Genomic DNA, 17,081 nt, shown 5'->3' on the forward strand with positions numbered 1-17,081 from the left:
AAGTAATGGAATGCATAACAGACAGTTAGTTGGCCATTAACCACTAAAATGCAAATTGTCAAATCTAATTGATACCAAGGTAAAGAGTATTATTTCCATTCCATCTAAATTCCTCTGTGATGTTGGCATCTGGGAGACCAAGCACTACTTCTGGGATGGTCCTGAAGATTTGTAACATTGAGAATGGATTAAATCCCTGACATTTGTAGCAAAGTGCAAACTTCAGCCATGTCAGGAAACCACTAATCATAACATTAACCATCTATTCTTTATATACCAGAAAGTAAAAAGAAATACAGAGGTGACCAACAGATAAATGAGGTGTTTCTTTAAAAGTTAGGAACCCAACAGCACAGATCTAGAAAATGATTTTTTTTAAATACATAATGGCTTATGATGGCTATCCTATTGCACTTGGTGTATTTGGCTACCCCCTGATTGTTTTTCACATAGCTTAACAGATTATTTAAGAACCAGTTATCTGCTAGCTTCCTTCCGTATCTTCTAAAGTCCCTTCTATAGTGTGCAGCCATAGGAATAATTTCTCAGTTTGGCTAGTTGTCATACCTCATTTTTTTCTTTCAGCTTTGTGATCATAACAATGACAGGGCTGTCTTCTTGCCAAACCATCTGCCAGAAATCATTCACGGTATTAATCATGGGTCCCTGAGTTGCAATGAAAGCCTTCTCTTTACCTCCATATCCCTGGTTTAGAAACAGACACAAAAGCATTTACTTTAAATTCCTGTGATCAATCAGTATTGCAGGTGAATAAAAGAGCAGAAAGAAAGAGCAGAAAAATGAATCTGAAATAAAATAAAATAAATATTTGAACTGAAAGAAGTTATAACTAAAAGTAGAGCAGATCAGAAATTTTTCAGTAGAACAGTTTTTTCTCTGGAAATGGATTTGATGAACTTAAATGGTCCTGAAAATACAACTCCTCTACAATTTCTCTGCTTAGTTGGCTTCTAGCTAACTCCATTCTTCAAGTTATTGGGACTTTCCTCATCCAGTGGTACTTCAATCTATAATTTAAATTGTAGCAGTGTTTACAAGCTATTTTATAGTCAACAAGCCACAGGAGTGGAAAGAAGAACTATAAAACTGCTATCTACAAAGATTCATGACTGGAAAAACTTTAAAATACATGATTGCTTGTGGAGTCAAACACTCAGCTATACATGTTTTCTAAGGGAGAAAACTTTATGAGACTTTAAAGGAAGGACAACATATTTGGGGAGTATAGGGAGTCCCAAGACATGAGCATTCAGGAGGTGAAAGAAAGGTCAGGCAAACAGTGGGGAAGCAGAAAAGAGGGAAAGACAAGAAGAAATGGGAAAAACAAGACACACCTTTTTGTGTGTGTGTGTGAAAAGGAGAAGTTTTGATTTTGTGCAGGTGCCAAATAGTAAGGCAGGAGAGAGCCTGGTGATATCTGAAAGGAATGAATGAGTGGAGAACAGCATGAGGTGGTGTGGGAGCCTCTCGCCTTGGGTTTTCCTTTTGGGAGCCTATCTCCATGACAGCTGTTACTCATTGCATGAACCAGTGGGATAATCCTCAGCTGCCACAAACTCTCCTCCTGCCATTCACCAATCTGCCTGAACATATTTTGTCCAAAACAGGTCTGTCAGGATCCCAGCAAGCCCAATGATTTTGTGTACATGGATGTGAAATTTCATTCCATTGCTGGGTTGCATTTTTTCCACAGTTGCTGACAGTTCACCTGGTGTTAGTAGAGGAGGAATCACCATATGAGAGAGTGAAGGCTGGTGGCATAGGAAAAAGGGAGACGTCAGAGGACTCAACATATGGCCTGGTTCTTGGATATGATGTATTGCTGTCCAAATAGAACCACTCTGCTTAGTTACATGATGATGTCTTCATAAGAAATGCTGAAAGTGCAGGATGCAAAGTGAGGAAGGGTAAGGGGCATGGTGCTGTGTACCTACATATTAATGTATTGTTATATAAAGAAGCAACATCACTGTAGAGCTCTGTGGCCAAGTTTCCATTGCACTACTATCTTTATTCCAGCTGAGGGTCTGGACAATAACTGAAGAAAACATTAAATTTTACAGGTAGGGGATTACACTCTTAAAATATGATTGAAGTAGTTTCTTCTTAGTCTATTTAGCATATACTCTGTGATGAGTTCAAGAAAGCTCTCTGTGTGGGTGTGTGCCTAGGTGTGTGATCAAGGACTATATCATACCTGACACTTAGAAATACTGCTTTCCAACAGGATTCATGCTGGTTATGTCATTGTGTCTATTTATGTTCCTTTTCACAAACTAGTTACAGTATTCATTTAATTACTTAACTGTGGATTTCAGGACTATCAGTTGGTATCTTGAAAATACTGGTATCTGTCACTGCTAAAAGGTAACCCTCTTTTCTTTACTATAAGGCAGTAGGTCAATATGAAACAGTAAATACCAAAGTAAACAGAATAATGTGTGTGTTTCTCTCAATGTTTTTACAAACTTTTTGATTTTTTTTTTAATTACAACCATTTTTGTATATTCATGACGATGTGGTCTTTGTTAGAAATGGCTCATGAAACTATTTCTATCACACATATGTAGACAAAAAGATTGGGAATTCTCAATGAAGATGAGTAAGAATAAAATAAATGGCACCTTGGCAAAGACAGCTATTCACATGGCAAATAAAATATTTTTTCAAAAGTACATGTAGAATGTACATTTACTTACCCTAATGTAGTTAGCATTTATGTAGGTACTCAAGGAGTCAGATGGATTTTTTGGTTTCAAATACACTCTGCTTAGAGGATCTAAGAGCACAAGGAAGATGGAAATTAATAAGAAAACCCATAGTTAGAAGACTTCTAAAAAGAATCAAAGATTTTCTGAAGGAAAACAACCTACTGTTATTTGGGGTTGTCAAGCAGTAAAGAATTATGCATCAAATTCTTCCCTCTATAAAGGATCATCACATGTAACTAAGGCACGCCTGTACTGCACAATGCTTGTCTGTGCAGAATCATCTCAGTGAGCTGTGGGCACAGGAGCAACACTGTCTGGCCCAGACAATGCTCAGTGAGGTTGAGTCTGCCCATGCTGCCTATCGAGCTGGGCTGCCCAGGCTGTCTCTGAAACCTCTGTCCCATCATTGTACAATGGTTCATAATTACACCAAGCCCTTTGAACTTGACTGTGGTACTTTCACCTGAAGCTGGAGTGTTCAGTGACTGCACTGGACAGTTAGATTTAAATTAAGAAAAGATTCCTCTGCCTAGGATGAAATAAAATATATGTGTTTTATATCAATTTAAGTTCACTGTAAGGGGCTGGCTATACTACGTAATCCATATTCTTCCCTTCAGTCCTGTGTCCTCATCTGACACAACTGGTGACAATCCATGTGTACTGGACTGGAGACACAGCGCCAAAATACAAGAACAATTTTCTCTCATGTTCTTCTTTTCTTTAGTCTTGGATGCTCTAGAATGGAGTGGGAGCCAGATTTATTGAGTAAAGAGCTGGGGCTTATTAAATCCCTCCTGGAAAGGAAGGTTTTGCTTCTTCATTTGTCATGATATGACACCCCCTCCCCCATCCCTCTCCCGCTGTACTTTTTTGGAATTAAAGCAGTACATTCTCAAGTATACAATGTAACAGAAAGGGGGAAGCAGAAGGGGAGCAAGATGCCCATGTTGCGGCTTTCTAGGGACAGACTTTGACTTTCTTCACACTTTGTCTGAAAAAAATATTCTACCCCTAACAAAATGATATAGAAATATTTCTATGCTGAATAAAATATTTTCTTTGGGAAATTTGCTTAAATACTTATTTTAATAATCAACGGGGTTTTTTGACAGTACACAGACATCTGTTGGCTTGGAAATAGTCTCTGGGTAGCTCCTTTGCTGAGTGCAATCTAGGCAATGCATTTAATGATACATATGCAGGCACTGAGCTGGAAAGAGATAAGAAAACACTGTCTAGTGTGTGGCCCTGCTGTTTACAAAAAATATATATAATTGATATATATACATATGCTGCAGCAAGACCTAGTATTTTCAGAGTTGCTTCTGGATTTCTTTTTTCACTTTTCATCCTGTTCCTAAGATAAACCTTTGCAAATCAAAAAAAAGAGGAGGGATGATCCCAAACATACTTTATGTCCTTTTCCCACTGGAGGTCACAGGAGCACCTTGGACAGGAGTGGAGCCTTTGTAGAACCCAGGATGATGTTTTGAATGTATGTTTCTTAAAATATGCAAATAACTTCATGACTTCAAAGTCTTATCTTCTGTTTTTAATAGCACTATGTGAACCCTAATTAACTTGTGTTAAAATACCTTTGTACTAGCTTTCCTAACTTTTTTCACTTAGAGCTTTTTTTTCCCCTTAACAAAATGAGGACAGGAAACCTCTCATTTCTTTTCAGCACAGAGTGGTTATTAGCCATTTCCACAAATGCCTCAGGCTACGTGGCCTTGAAAAAACACCCACTTCCTCTAGCTCACACAATGCCTCTGATTCTGGTGTCACTTGACCTCTACCTTAAAAAACCTCAATCAAGCAGACTCAACATCCAGTTTAATTACCATGTCTTGAGATAAATCCCTCTGTTACTAGGGAGCAGCTAAATCAGCTTCACGATTTCTAAGACCTCCTTCCAACTCCAATCAATGAAACAAACACTGCTTCCGAACAGGAATCTTTTATAAATTAACAGTCATGATCAGTTATTAAATAGGGAACTGCTGAGCTCTGAAATGAGGAAAACCTGAGCAATGCAGAAGATCCAGAGCCACTAGTCAATCAGACACAAATGGAAATTATTAGCTTCCTCCTGAATGACAAACACCTTGGAGGTAATAATCTTATCCTTAAGGATGGCAAAGTCTTGGAGTCTGAAGCTGTGACAGAAAGACAGATGTTGAGTGCAAGGTTAAATTCATCAATGTCTGTAAAGCATCTTAAAATGAACTGGTGCTGCAAAGCACTTATAATTAGTAATAAAAATGTCTTCTATAGTTTTAACTGAGGCAAAATTACTGCTGGTTTTTTTTTTCCATGTATCTAGAAAGTCTGGAATAGTTCTCTCAGTAGAGTAGAAGATGCTTCTTCTAATCCCACCTTAAACAAAATTATATTGTCCTGAATTTATAACATTGGAGGAATAGGAGGATGTTAAACGGACTGTAACTTGCCTCCATGAGAGTGTCTGCTGCAGGGAACAAGCAGGGTTATATGGCAATAGTGCTGGACAACTTCCTGCCATGGATACCGGAGGATCATTTACTCCATGAATTCCATTGGTGCTTTCATTAGGGAGCAGAACTGGAGCAAACAATATGATTGTTTGTAGTCAAGACTGGGGAGTGGAAGGGAGCTCAAAAATTTCAGCATCAAGAGAATGGTTTTCCAGCATCCATTGATATGCTTTCATAATGAAGTGCTTTGATAATATGATTTAACTTTCCCCTTGTCTTTTGTGGAGTGTCAGAGCCAGTGTTAGCACAAGCATTTCAAGCAGCAGATTGCAGACTTCTTGGTCTGATCCCCTAAATGGTTTCTATCTTCATGTTAGTGTGAATCTGCTGTTCTGCCCAGGGTGTTTTCATGCAGATTTTTGACTTGAGGTTAATCTTCAGAGAGGGACAGGGAATGGTAAACTAATGGATGTGTTGCACATACAAAAATAGTCACAGAATAGTATTAAACCACTTGCCCCTTTGTAATCAAAAGTCCACACGTACTCTGAAATATCCCAGGAATTCTGCTTCTGGTTTGAGATGGAGAAGTGAGACAGGAAGTAGGAAAGATAGAGGGCTGAAGAAATAGTGGAAGAAGGAGAAGATAGTCGGAAGCTGAGGTCCTGCTGCAGGGACATGTAGTGGGGGTTGCAGGAGACAAGCAGGCAAAGGTGAAGATGTGGAGTAAGAGGATGAGGAATGAGCATCAGGCCTACTGTTCTGCCCCACATTCTGGAATGTGGCTGTGCTGAGAGACTGGGAAATCTGAATGCAGGATTGGAAACCTGCTCTGAGGGCTGAGAAATACTGTAGACGGGTGGCAGAGGGGATGCAGCTAAAAATACAGAGCAGGGTTTAACAGGAGCTATGGATGGGCTCACAGGCAAGGAGGAAGGATGGAGAAAAACTGATCTTAAGGAACTGCTTAGCCACTCGACTCTGATCTCACATTGGCCCCTCAGTAGTTGAATTTGAATATTATTGTAAGGCAAATAACACTTAGAGACCTTAAAGCAGCAGCCTGGTGTTTGCATAAGAGTGTTGGCTATGTTATATTGCAACTGAAACATCTGTCATAGAAATGTAACATCTCCTGTACTTTGTAGTTTTCCATATAGAATAATTTTAGAATAGCTGTATTTCACATGAATGTGTCTTCCCCAGGTGGTATTTGCTAACATAAACCTGCCCTCATGCACCCTGTCATGGAATTATCTCTTAGAAAATGAGACTATCCACCACAGCACAGAGGGTGGAGCTGGCAGGACTGGGCATTTTTAGGACGTCACTTGTCATCACATGTGCCCTGTTTCAGGAGACGCACCCAGTGCTGGGAATGGAAAAGCTGATGTGGGTGTACAAAGCAGTGGGTTGATATCATCTGAGCAGGAAACCAGGAAAGCTGTTCTATTTAATCACTCAAATAATTTCCAAACCCTCTCTGAGTGCGTGTGGGGTGTGTGAATATTTATTATAAGCACGTGCCACAATCCTCAAAATATCTTCTTTGGAAAAACCTGGTGGTAACACATAACAAATGTTCTCATTTCTGTCAAGGACAGTTATAAAGTGCTGTCAGTGGGTAGCTGTGGTGCACACCAGCAGTGTACTTGGATTGAAAATGTCCTGTGGAGCTAGCAGCACATCCCAGCTAACTGGAGGTGAAGACACACAGGCAAGCTGGTTCTCAAAACTCATCAGCATAGAGCCCAGCCCAGCTGTTGTGTCCCAGTTCAAAGCACATGCTACAGGGAAATTGGACTCATTGCATTTGCAAGGCATTGCTGGAGGTGAACCTGATGGTGGCTGGGAAAGCCAGGACATGAGATGCTATGGGAAGGGAGAACTCCTTCCAAAAATCTGTCAGTCAGGCAGAGGCGGGCTGGTGATGTCTTGTCTCCACTGCAGCTGATGGCAAAAGTCCTGCTGTCATCAAAGAGGTCAGGATTTCACCCTCCATGTATATCCTGTGGACTGAATTGTCTACTTGTTGGTATATCACTTGCATTCAGTTACCTTTTGTCTTTGATTCCTTTCAATATTTCTTGACTGTACTCAGATGCACACAGCTAATGGTTGCAATAAACTAATCTTGAACACAATGAAAATTTTACTGGAGGCTGAAGAGAAGCAAGGACCCCACACAAGCTTCTTTCCCAACTACATATTACATATCTGAGATTAATCTAGAGGATGAAGGCCATCAGTTTTCATTGACTGCAAGGCCTTGGTGCGATATGAACAAATTTTCAGGTTTGGTGAGAGAAACCTCATAATTTGTGTGAGTTTGAATGACTAACATGTAACATAGGCCCACAAGGATATTCTAGAGATGTTTAGAAAGCAAATTTCTAGTTGATAAGATATGCTTTCCTTTTAAAAGTATTCTTCATTCCAAACCTAAGCAAAGGATTTACATTTTTCTGTGGGAATGTTCTGTAATATTTTGAATCACTGAACTGTTCAGTTTGGTGATGTCAAAAATTATAAAAACTCAACTATCCATGTCTGTATTTACTGTAATGTTAAAACTACTGAAACCTATTTCGAAACAGAACACAAACCAAAATCTTTAATAAAAGAGAAATGGAATATCTCATTATCCACCAACAAATGTTATGAAATTAGCTGCATTTCAGAAAAATGTGTATTTTGAAGGAAAACTATTCCACTGAAAAGTTTTCAATCACCTCCAATTATAACAAAGCAATTGAATATGAATTTGGGTCAATAAAAATACAGAAGCAGTATAGCAAGGCAGTAACAAGTTAAGAGCAATGAAGAGGAACACTGTAGGAATGTAAACAGATTTCCTAAACAAAGACAGTTTAGTGCATGAGAAGAGAAAAAGCAATCCCCAGAGGACCTTTAAAGATAGAAGCCCATTACAAGACAAGATAGGTTGCACTTGCTTTTTGTAGTCTGGGTTTTCTTAGTCCCAAGTACCTTGACCCAACCAGAGGGAATTCAGTGACTGCAAGATGGTTTGGGCTATGATGAGGAGCTACTGCAAGGCATGGCAGACCTCACTCTCCCCATCTGTCTGAGCTGCCTTTCAGAGCAAATCAGCATAAGCCAGGCTTGCCCTTCAGTACGTGGCTGGGATGCTGCCAACCTGTGCCTACTGAGGCATCCAGTGAGAGTTCTGCATTTGCCAGTCCTACAGCACTGGGCTTCTGTTGTCTTTCTACATGAATTATAAATACAAGTATGAATGGGTACACATCAAGCAAATATAAAGACAGTTAGATTTTCACAGAAGTGCATTCTCAAAGCAGGACTAAATGTCATAGTAGAAAATCACGGGCTAGCTCACTTACTTGGCAAAATTGTTTTATAGCGGTTTTTAGTTCCATGACTCGGGATGTCAATTTCTTTGGGATCCACAAAATTCATTGGTATTTCCTATAAAAATAAATTAAATCAGACTGATGTTTCCAAAGGAGCCATGCAGGAAATTATCACCAGAAGGCCATCTGCTGTTACACAACTGTCTCTTAACATCAAAGTTATTAAGGAAAAAAGTGGTTCCCACCTCAAGCCCGTCAACACCCTTCCTTTAGTAAACACAGGGAATTGCATATTGAAGGGGTGACTTCCAAGGAACACTCCTGATGAATTATTAAAGATAAAGTTTTTATGGGATTAGGACCAAGGTTAAAATGAACTATAGTTCCAGAAAAGTGGAGTTCAGAAGTAAAATACTGTGGCAAAAAAGAACAATACTTTACATAATTGGGGGAGGAACTTGAAGAATAACTGAATATTAATATATGGCAGACTTCTTAAAAAAAATTGTAAAAAATTTGTGCTAACTCCCTAATAAAATTCAAAGACCTCACTTGCCTTTCATTTAAATAGTAGAATGAAGCGCCTTAGTCTTTTGCATTCAGACTCAAAAGTAATAAAAATCTAAAGCAGTTTCTTTTGCTTCTCATTTCCATCTTTTAGTGACTGATTTACATTGCAGATGTGCAAGTAACTAATGTGGCAGTTTCCTTTACGTTTCAAAAATAAATTGAAAATTACTATGTTTCAAACTGTTTGTCAGCATGAAAAGTAAAAATCTGCTAAATTTGCATTGAACAAAATGTTTAACTTGGTTTAAGGGAGAGTAAGAATAATTTTGATTTTGAGGTCCTGAAACAATTCTAAAGTTTGTTTCTGGAGTTGAATAAAACCAACCCTTTTAAAATGGCAGGATGAAACTTGCAGGGGTTATTTTTTTTATGATTGTGGGGGATGTTTTACCAACTGAAATTATCTGGCAAAATCACATTAAAAATGCTTCATTTTACTCAACTCTTCACTTTTACGCTAATTTTTTTTTTGTTCACCATTATTTAAATTATCTTAGAGTAAGTGGGAGTTTGATCTTCAGTAAATTAATACTTCTTAAAAGAACAGTCATAACAAGAGACTTGGAAACATCATGCTAGCCTGGCACATTTGGCCTAAGAGACAGTGGCATATTATGTAGTTGCCTCTTAGAGACACATAGGAACATGAGCATCTGTTGGCTGGCATCACTGGAAAATTTACTCAAGGATTTTCCTCCAAAATGACATGGTTTCTACTCAGAGGTGCAGGCCTGCCCAGTACTTTGGTACAGAAGAGATGTATGGCCCCTGTCCTTCAGACACAAGCTCTGGTCCTGCCATGACTGACCTCTGCAGGGTTTTTATTTTTTTAAAGGAACGGGAATGAGGCCTCTAACAGCTTGTCAAGCATGCACCCAACAGCAGATTCTTACATGGGTTCATGAAGCAGGGAACGTACCCCTCTCACTTTACTGCTTGAAGAGATGACAAAGTTAAGTAAAATTTAGATGCTTCATACTAAAATTCTGTGATCTGTCTCCACTTCCCAACTTGGCTTCTGAGCATCTTACTATGTGAGGTTGCATCTGTGTTGATTTTAATTTTTCTACCTTCTCTGCCTTGTGTCCATGCATTTCATGGACCCTCTTTATTCTTCCCCTTTCCCTCATTCAGTGTCTTCCTTGATCTCTTCTTGTCTTCAACCGGCTCCTCAAAATAATGACTTGCTGTGTCAGGCCAGCCAAAGATTTCCTGCTAAGACACACTTTCCTTGCAGGTACTTCACCCAATCCCATTTCAGACAGCTGTGATGCCATCCATGTGATGGCTGTCCTAAGTTCAGGGTCTTCTCACTTCTAAGATTTCATTCTAGCATAAATCTCATCCCCACTACCCCAGGTCAAACCACCTCACCTTTGTCCTGCACCTAATGCTGCTTCCTTATCCACAAAACTACGAAATGAGCTCCTGTACCCTCCTCATACTCACCTCTGATTTCTATCGCTTCCCAATGGTGACCACTGTCTGAGACTCTTACCCTCAGCCCTTGGGCTCTGAATCGCTCCAACTGCCTGACCTAGAGCTCCCCTAGCTCAGTTCTGGCTTAACACAAAGACCACCAGTACATGGCCTCTGAAAGGTTTCCATGCTAAACTGTGCACCAAGTGAGAGACAGCAAGACACACTGAGGTTGTGCTTAATGGGATCTCTGTCTGTCATCTACAGAGACTGGAAAAAGATGCATGAGGAAGAGTCCTCTGCCTGTCCAATTGATGGTGGTCAGTGAGGGTCTTCCAGATGCCTGGCTGTCTCCCTTACTATGCCTTGCTGAAGTTTTTAAATTGTTCATCATTTGGCAAGTTACTGACAGATGCAAAAAAGCCACCAAGTTGAAAACAGAAACACATTTCTTTGGGCCAACCAGGACCATTAATCACTTACATCCTGTAAACACTTTCTAATCAGTGGTCTCCTCCCAGTAGTAAGTACTTGTGAGTCCAAGGGCACAGACAGAAATCTGACAATACACTGTGGATCACAGCCACGGACAAGTCACTTATTCTGAAACTGGCTGTGAGAAAAAAGAGATTATTCCAGAAAAAAAAAAATGATCAGGATAATATGGTGATAACATTCCTGCTAAAAGGGGAGCAAATAAGCCCAGCAGACTGCAAATAGCAGGAAAATGTGCAAACTCTGTATACAAATATACATACAAACTCTGTAGCTGCATAGGCAATATATATATACAATTTTTGATTAAACAAATATATTTAATTAAATAAATGGAAATAATGCATAAAGTGCACACATTCCCTCGCTCAGTCACTTGCATGCAATTATAGATGCATATGCATATTGTTCATGGGCTGGTTTCCCTCTCTGAGTGTTACCTTCCAATAGCAGCTATTCTGGATCACATTAAGTTCTAAATGCTGTTCATACACTTGAAGAGGTATGATTTGGATCTCTGAAAGCATTGAAGAAAATGTGGGAAAATTTAGAAAAATTCAGGCAGGTAGTCATTACACTCATCCCTCCATTTCTATGAGGACCTAATTTTATAGATTTAATGATTAGGCATTTTCCCATGCAGGACTGTATTTTTTGACATTTGAGTGTTTTGGGAATGAATTTTATCCTCTGTCACCATCTTCACATATTTTGTCCTTCGAACAGCAGCAACTCAAGCTCCTAAAAGAAACATATATGCCAGGCAAATTATGTTTCTTCCTCCTTGCAAATCGTATATTCTCCCAACCAAATATAGCCTTTAATTAGGTAATGTCCCTTTACCTGTTAATGAAAAAAAATTGAAGAACTAAAAATAACCTGAAACTACTCATGTTTTAATTATCACTGAAAACTTCGAACATTCCTCCACTTTTTTCACATTTGGAAGTTTTTTATGAGAGCTTATAATTCCAGGAGACTGCCTTACTGTATTTCTTTAGCAAGTTAAAATAAGCTGTGTGAGCAGAAGGGCTGAGGGTTATATACTGTGTTCTTTGCATGCCCCAGGTTCCTACTTGAGCTATTATTTGTAGCAAGGAACATAGTAAACAGATACTGTTCAACAACTTCATCTTAAAACACCTTTTTTTTTTTTTTTTTTTTTTAAAAAAAAAAAAAAAAAAAGATTAGACAAGTCATGACCTTTTCAATAAAATTCTGTGGAAACACTGAATGGCCAAAGCCATGTTGTGCCCTGCTGAGGGACAAATAAAATGTGACTCTGTCTCCCCAAAGCTGTGCACAACTGCTCTGTGAGATGATTTGGGTAAACAGGATTCTGTGAGGTGCCAATTTTTCTGTACAAACTGTCTCCTAACATGGGGGCTTAAGCCTGATGAAGTTATTTCTTCTGACTTTCCTGCCTAAGCAGCAGAATGGCAGAGAACTTATGGCATAACTGGTGATAAAAGTATCTTGGATGATTGTAATTTTTCTGTATACACTGCCTGTTCATGCTTTGGTAGAAGAACTAAAGGATTTACTTTTCTTAAGCAAATGACTTTTCCTCTAAACCTTGGATTTTAAAGGTAAGTCAAAGGGCTGCTCCATAGGATGCAATTATTCCTAATGAAAAGCTCTTTTTAGCGTAAGATGGCACTCATCATCTATTGATTCACATGCACAGATTGGAAACAAAATGAAACCTAAGGGATCATGTGCTCTAGCATATTTAATTTCAATTTCTTCCAGTTTCTATGATTCAGATATCAGATTTCTAGACACAGTTCTCTGGATCAAATCTGGAACCCTTCTGAAAAACTGTTACCTCTGGCCCTATGATTCCTCAGCTGCTGAAGCACAACTGCTACATTACACCTCTCTAGTTAATATATTAGTAAGTGCATATATGGACTTCTTTAGGATTCCTGGGTGACTACTAGCTTACTTTCATTAATTTTATTGATTTGTTATAGAATCCTTTCCACTAATGCTTCAATATCAGAAAGAACCTCTAGTGACCTCCTTGAACCTATCCTTGTCACAGATGTAGGAAATTTCCTAAGTTCTTCTAGGATCAGTGCAGATGCAAATAATGGAGTAATTTCTCACCTACTGGTTCAAATTCCCCAAGTCACTTTTCTACCATTTTGATCATCAATTGATCTTTGTATTCTTTGGTAAGCTTTGTGCTTTTGATATATTTAAACATGAAGTTATGATTTTTTTAAATTCAAAAGCTTTTTTGCGCTGCCTTACTCAGCTTTCACATTCAAGTAGCATCAATTTATGCACTTTTCTATTTCACTTGTAAAAAGCGTCTCCTTTTTTCTGACAGCTTCTTTCGTTTGAGTGTTTTGCAATACCACAATTTTTCAGGTCTTCTTAAAGTAATGTGTTGTAATGTGTTTTCCCTGACTTTTTCTGCTCTGACTTTTTCCCACGTGGCCATTTTCCTAATTTTAGATTCTTACCCTTTTTACTAAGAAATACACTTGTAAAACATTGCAGGGGTTTTGTCTTGAGTATATTAGGCTGCTGTATGGCATGCTCATTAAATGTATTTTTAATACATTTGGACCTTGGGAAAAGAGTCCCTTTTGGACAGGGACTGTGGGTGTCCCTATCTGCTCCAAAAAAATAGTTTACGGTGACTAAAAATTTAGTGCTCAAATTGCAAACATACATGGTCCTTACATGGTGTAAACAAAATCTCTAATTATTACTTGTATTCATCATAGCCTTTATGATCTCTTTGAAACTGTTACAGTGTTATAGTTCTAACTGTGTGCACTGTAGCTCTATTATAATACTCAGCCCATCTAGGATGGGACTTCAAACCAAAAGGAATCTGTATTATCCAGGGATATAACTGATCGACTTATCTGTCTTTAGTGCACAAACAGAAAACTTTAAACTTTCTAATCTGCCCCTTGGAAATGATTTGTACCTTGACATGAAAGTGTTGCCTGATTATTTTTTCCACACAGTTTCTGTTGTGCCACTTATGTCAAAAATCCTCATTTCAAGCATGTTGTTACTCACCATGAATTCTGTTTGAAGCAAATGAGAACATGCAACTGCGTCTCGAAGCTGCTGCCGTGTCATGACGCGCCCAGCTGACTGCAGGTATTCCATCGCTACTTTTTCTCGTGGGGTTGGCACAGAGACGAAAGGCTCAACGCTTCCCAAGCTGCTCATATCCAAAGTCAGTGAGACATTGGATCCTCGTCTGCATTAGAAGATAATTCAAATGGTTATACAAGATCTGTGTTACTGTAAATCCCATACTTACGAAGCTGATCCTGAGTTATTTATGCACCCTGACTTTCTCCACAGTCACTGATGGATTTGGGCATGCAAAGACTGAAAGACTAGTTTCACTGGTACCACTGAGCAAACAGAAAACCAATCTTCAATCTAAGAAGCAATGCTGCAAAAATGTGTGCTGGGGGCAACTATTTGAATTATTCTTAGAAGCAGTAACAGCTCCCTATACACTACTTTATTGTAATGAATGTCAAATGCAAAAGTGGTATCTTGGTAAGGGAGAAATATTTCACAGAAAAAAGCACAGGGGATATATTTCTAACTGATACACATAACAATGTGAAATAAATTCACAGTTATGTCAGGTGCATGTTTAAGAATTTACTGAAATTAAATATATATAATGGAGAGAGAAAATTTGATAAAAACCAGCAGAAATAAGTGAAAGGCAGTGTAAACATTGTGACTACCAAGACAGTAGACAATGTCTCATGTTAGGTAGAAGGAAAGGGAGAGGCAATAAACCACAGTAAATTATCTATGTCTGAGGAGAAGGAATGGTCATAGACTTAAAAGGGGCTATTTGGAAATGCCAAACATCTCTTGCAGGACTATAAAATTCATAACATTTCCATTTCTACAGGAAAATAAAGTTGAATTCAGTAACAATTTTGAGCCATGAAAATAGACCACACTGTATGGGGCTTGGTATGAGCCCTATTCTTTTTGGGGCATTCTCAAGACATCATTTAAGAAAACTGGTCCTTTTTTTGTATTTGCAACCCATCAATCAAATATTATCTACTTGACCCTTAACTTTATGCATATTGATGGCAAAAAATCCATGATCTGCAAATTGTGATGACTAAACACAAATTTAGAGGCATTTATCAAAGTTTTTGTTTACTAAGCAGCAATCAGTCCTATAAGGCTGACAGATTCAGCTTGTTGAGCTGGACTACAGATGTCCAGCTCAGTTAACATTTACCAAGCAGCTATGCATATATAGAGATATGAGAACACCAGTCTGATTCCTACCTCTGCACATTATTGTCTCTCCATTAGGGTATACTTACAAGTAAGTTCTTTGAACTCTTAATCACTCTATAAAGCTTGGATATACACAAACATAACATAAGATTGTCTCAAGTCTCTCCTAATTGTCATCCTGCCAGATTGGTATACAACTCCACACCTTGCCCATTTGTAAAATCCCATATGCCAATGATTAACCATTTACTGGATAATCTATTATCCAGGGATTCCAGTTTTTCTGCTGAAACTCTGCTTGGCTGTGTGCATTTCTCATCTGCAGAAGAACTGCTGGGAGGGTGTGACTGCACACCTCTCTGAACACTGGACCTTAAGATACATCTGTCCCTTTTACAGTAATACCACATATTATTATAAATATAATACAGACTTCATCTGATAGTATCTGTGAGGCAAGTGCTACAAATGTTGGGGGAATGCTTTTCTCTATAGAATCACGGAATCATTAAGATTGGAAAAGACCTCCAAGATGGATGAGTTCAACCTTTGATTAAGCACTTGAACACTTACAGGGATGGTGACTCCTCCCTGGAAAGCCCATTCCAATTCTTGAAAACCCTTTCAGTGAAACAATTCTTCGTAACTTCCACCCTGAATCTCCTCTGGTGCTGCTTGAAGCCATTTGCCCTTGTCTGTTGCTGGTGGCTTGGGAGAAGAGGTTGACCCCCTCTCAGGTTGTTGTAAAGAGCAATAAGATCCCATCTGAGTCTCCTTTACCCCAGGCTAAAGATTCCCAGCTCCCTCATCAGCCTTTCAAAAGACTTATGCTCATTCCTCAGCTCCATTGCCCTTCTCTGGACAAGCTCCAGCACCTCAATGTCCTTCTTGTAGTGAGGGGCCCAAAACTGGACACGAGACTCAAAGTGTGTCCTCACCAGTGCTGAGTGAAGGGAGATAGTCCCTGATACTGCTGACTACAGTATTCCTGACACAGACCAGGATTCCATTGGCCTTCTTGGCCAGCTGGGCACATGTTGGATCATGTTCAGCTCCCATTGACCAGCACCCCCACATCCTTTTCCACTGGGCAGCTTAATAGCCACTTTGCCCCAGCCTGTGGAGCTGCACAGGGGTTTTATGACTCAAGGGCACGACCTGGCACTTCACCTCGTTGAACCTCATACACGTCAGCAGATGCTTCAGTAATTTTATTTTAAATTAAGCAATTTATATAATGTCTGTCTACAGGAATAGAAATTACTCCAGTTACTCAGCAAAGCACAAATCAATAATGTCCAAGAGACAAAACCACCTGGTGGAATAGGTGAATCTCACATTGTATCATTTTGTTCACAAGACTATTTCAGCTTAGGTGATGGAGAGGTGGCAGCAAGAACTTTGCTGCTCAGGCCTGCAGATGGTAACAGTGAGTCAGAAGTGGGTATCTGGCTGCCTCCAGGGGTAGATGGGGACAATTTCTGTTGGCACAGGGAAGTGTGTGTGGTATGATTCTGCTAATTATGCTAGAAGGTAGGTAGAAGTGAAGTAGCATCCTGAGCAAAAAATGATGGGTAAGTGGTATATGCACAGATGACGAGTAGTGCTCCGTGCCTTGTCGCACAGCCTGCCATGGTACCAAAGCCCCAGTCAGCAGTACCAGCAGTGATAGTCTGGGAAGTGGGCACACCATGATGGCTGCTCTCAGCTGGACCCTGCAAGAGTGTGCTGGCTCATATGCCCATCCCATTTCCCTGGGGAGTGCCCAGACTGTGGGGAAAAATCAGTTCCCAGCTCCACACCACTTCTCAAGG

The 17,081-nt window shown here is 39.4% G+C and overlaps 1 protein-coding gene across 1 annotated transcript in view; it reads right to left on the minus strand.

The window, feature by feature from the left end:
* The window catches only part of PTPRR (protein tyrosine phosphatase receptor type R), a 69,030-nt gene that overhangs the window by 16,396 nt on the left and 35,553 nt on the right, over positions 1 to 17,081 (minus strand). Inside the window, exons 5-8 of the mRNA XM_066319171.1 lie at positions 14,053 to 14,239; positions 8,554 to 8,638; positions 2,721 to 2,800; positions 568 to 705 (exon numbers count right to left, since the gene is read on the minus strand). Of these exons, the coding sequence (XP_066175268.1) occupies positions 568 to 705; positions 2,721 to 2,800; positions 8,554 to 8,638; positions 14,053 to 14,239 (490 nt within the window). The remainder of the gene's footprint in view (positions 1 to 567; positions 706 to 2,720; positions 2,801 to 8,553; positions 8,639 to 14,052; positions 14,240 to 17,081) is intronic.

Source organism: Sylvia atricapilla, chromosome 5 (genome assembly GCF_009819655.1).
Source record: "Sylvia atricapilla isolate bSylAtr1 chromosome 5, bSylAtr1.pri, whole genome shotgun sequence".
Classification (NCBI taxonomy): Eukaryota; Metazoa; Chordata; class Aves; order Passeriformes; family Sylviidae; genus Sylvia; species Sylvia atricapilla.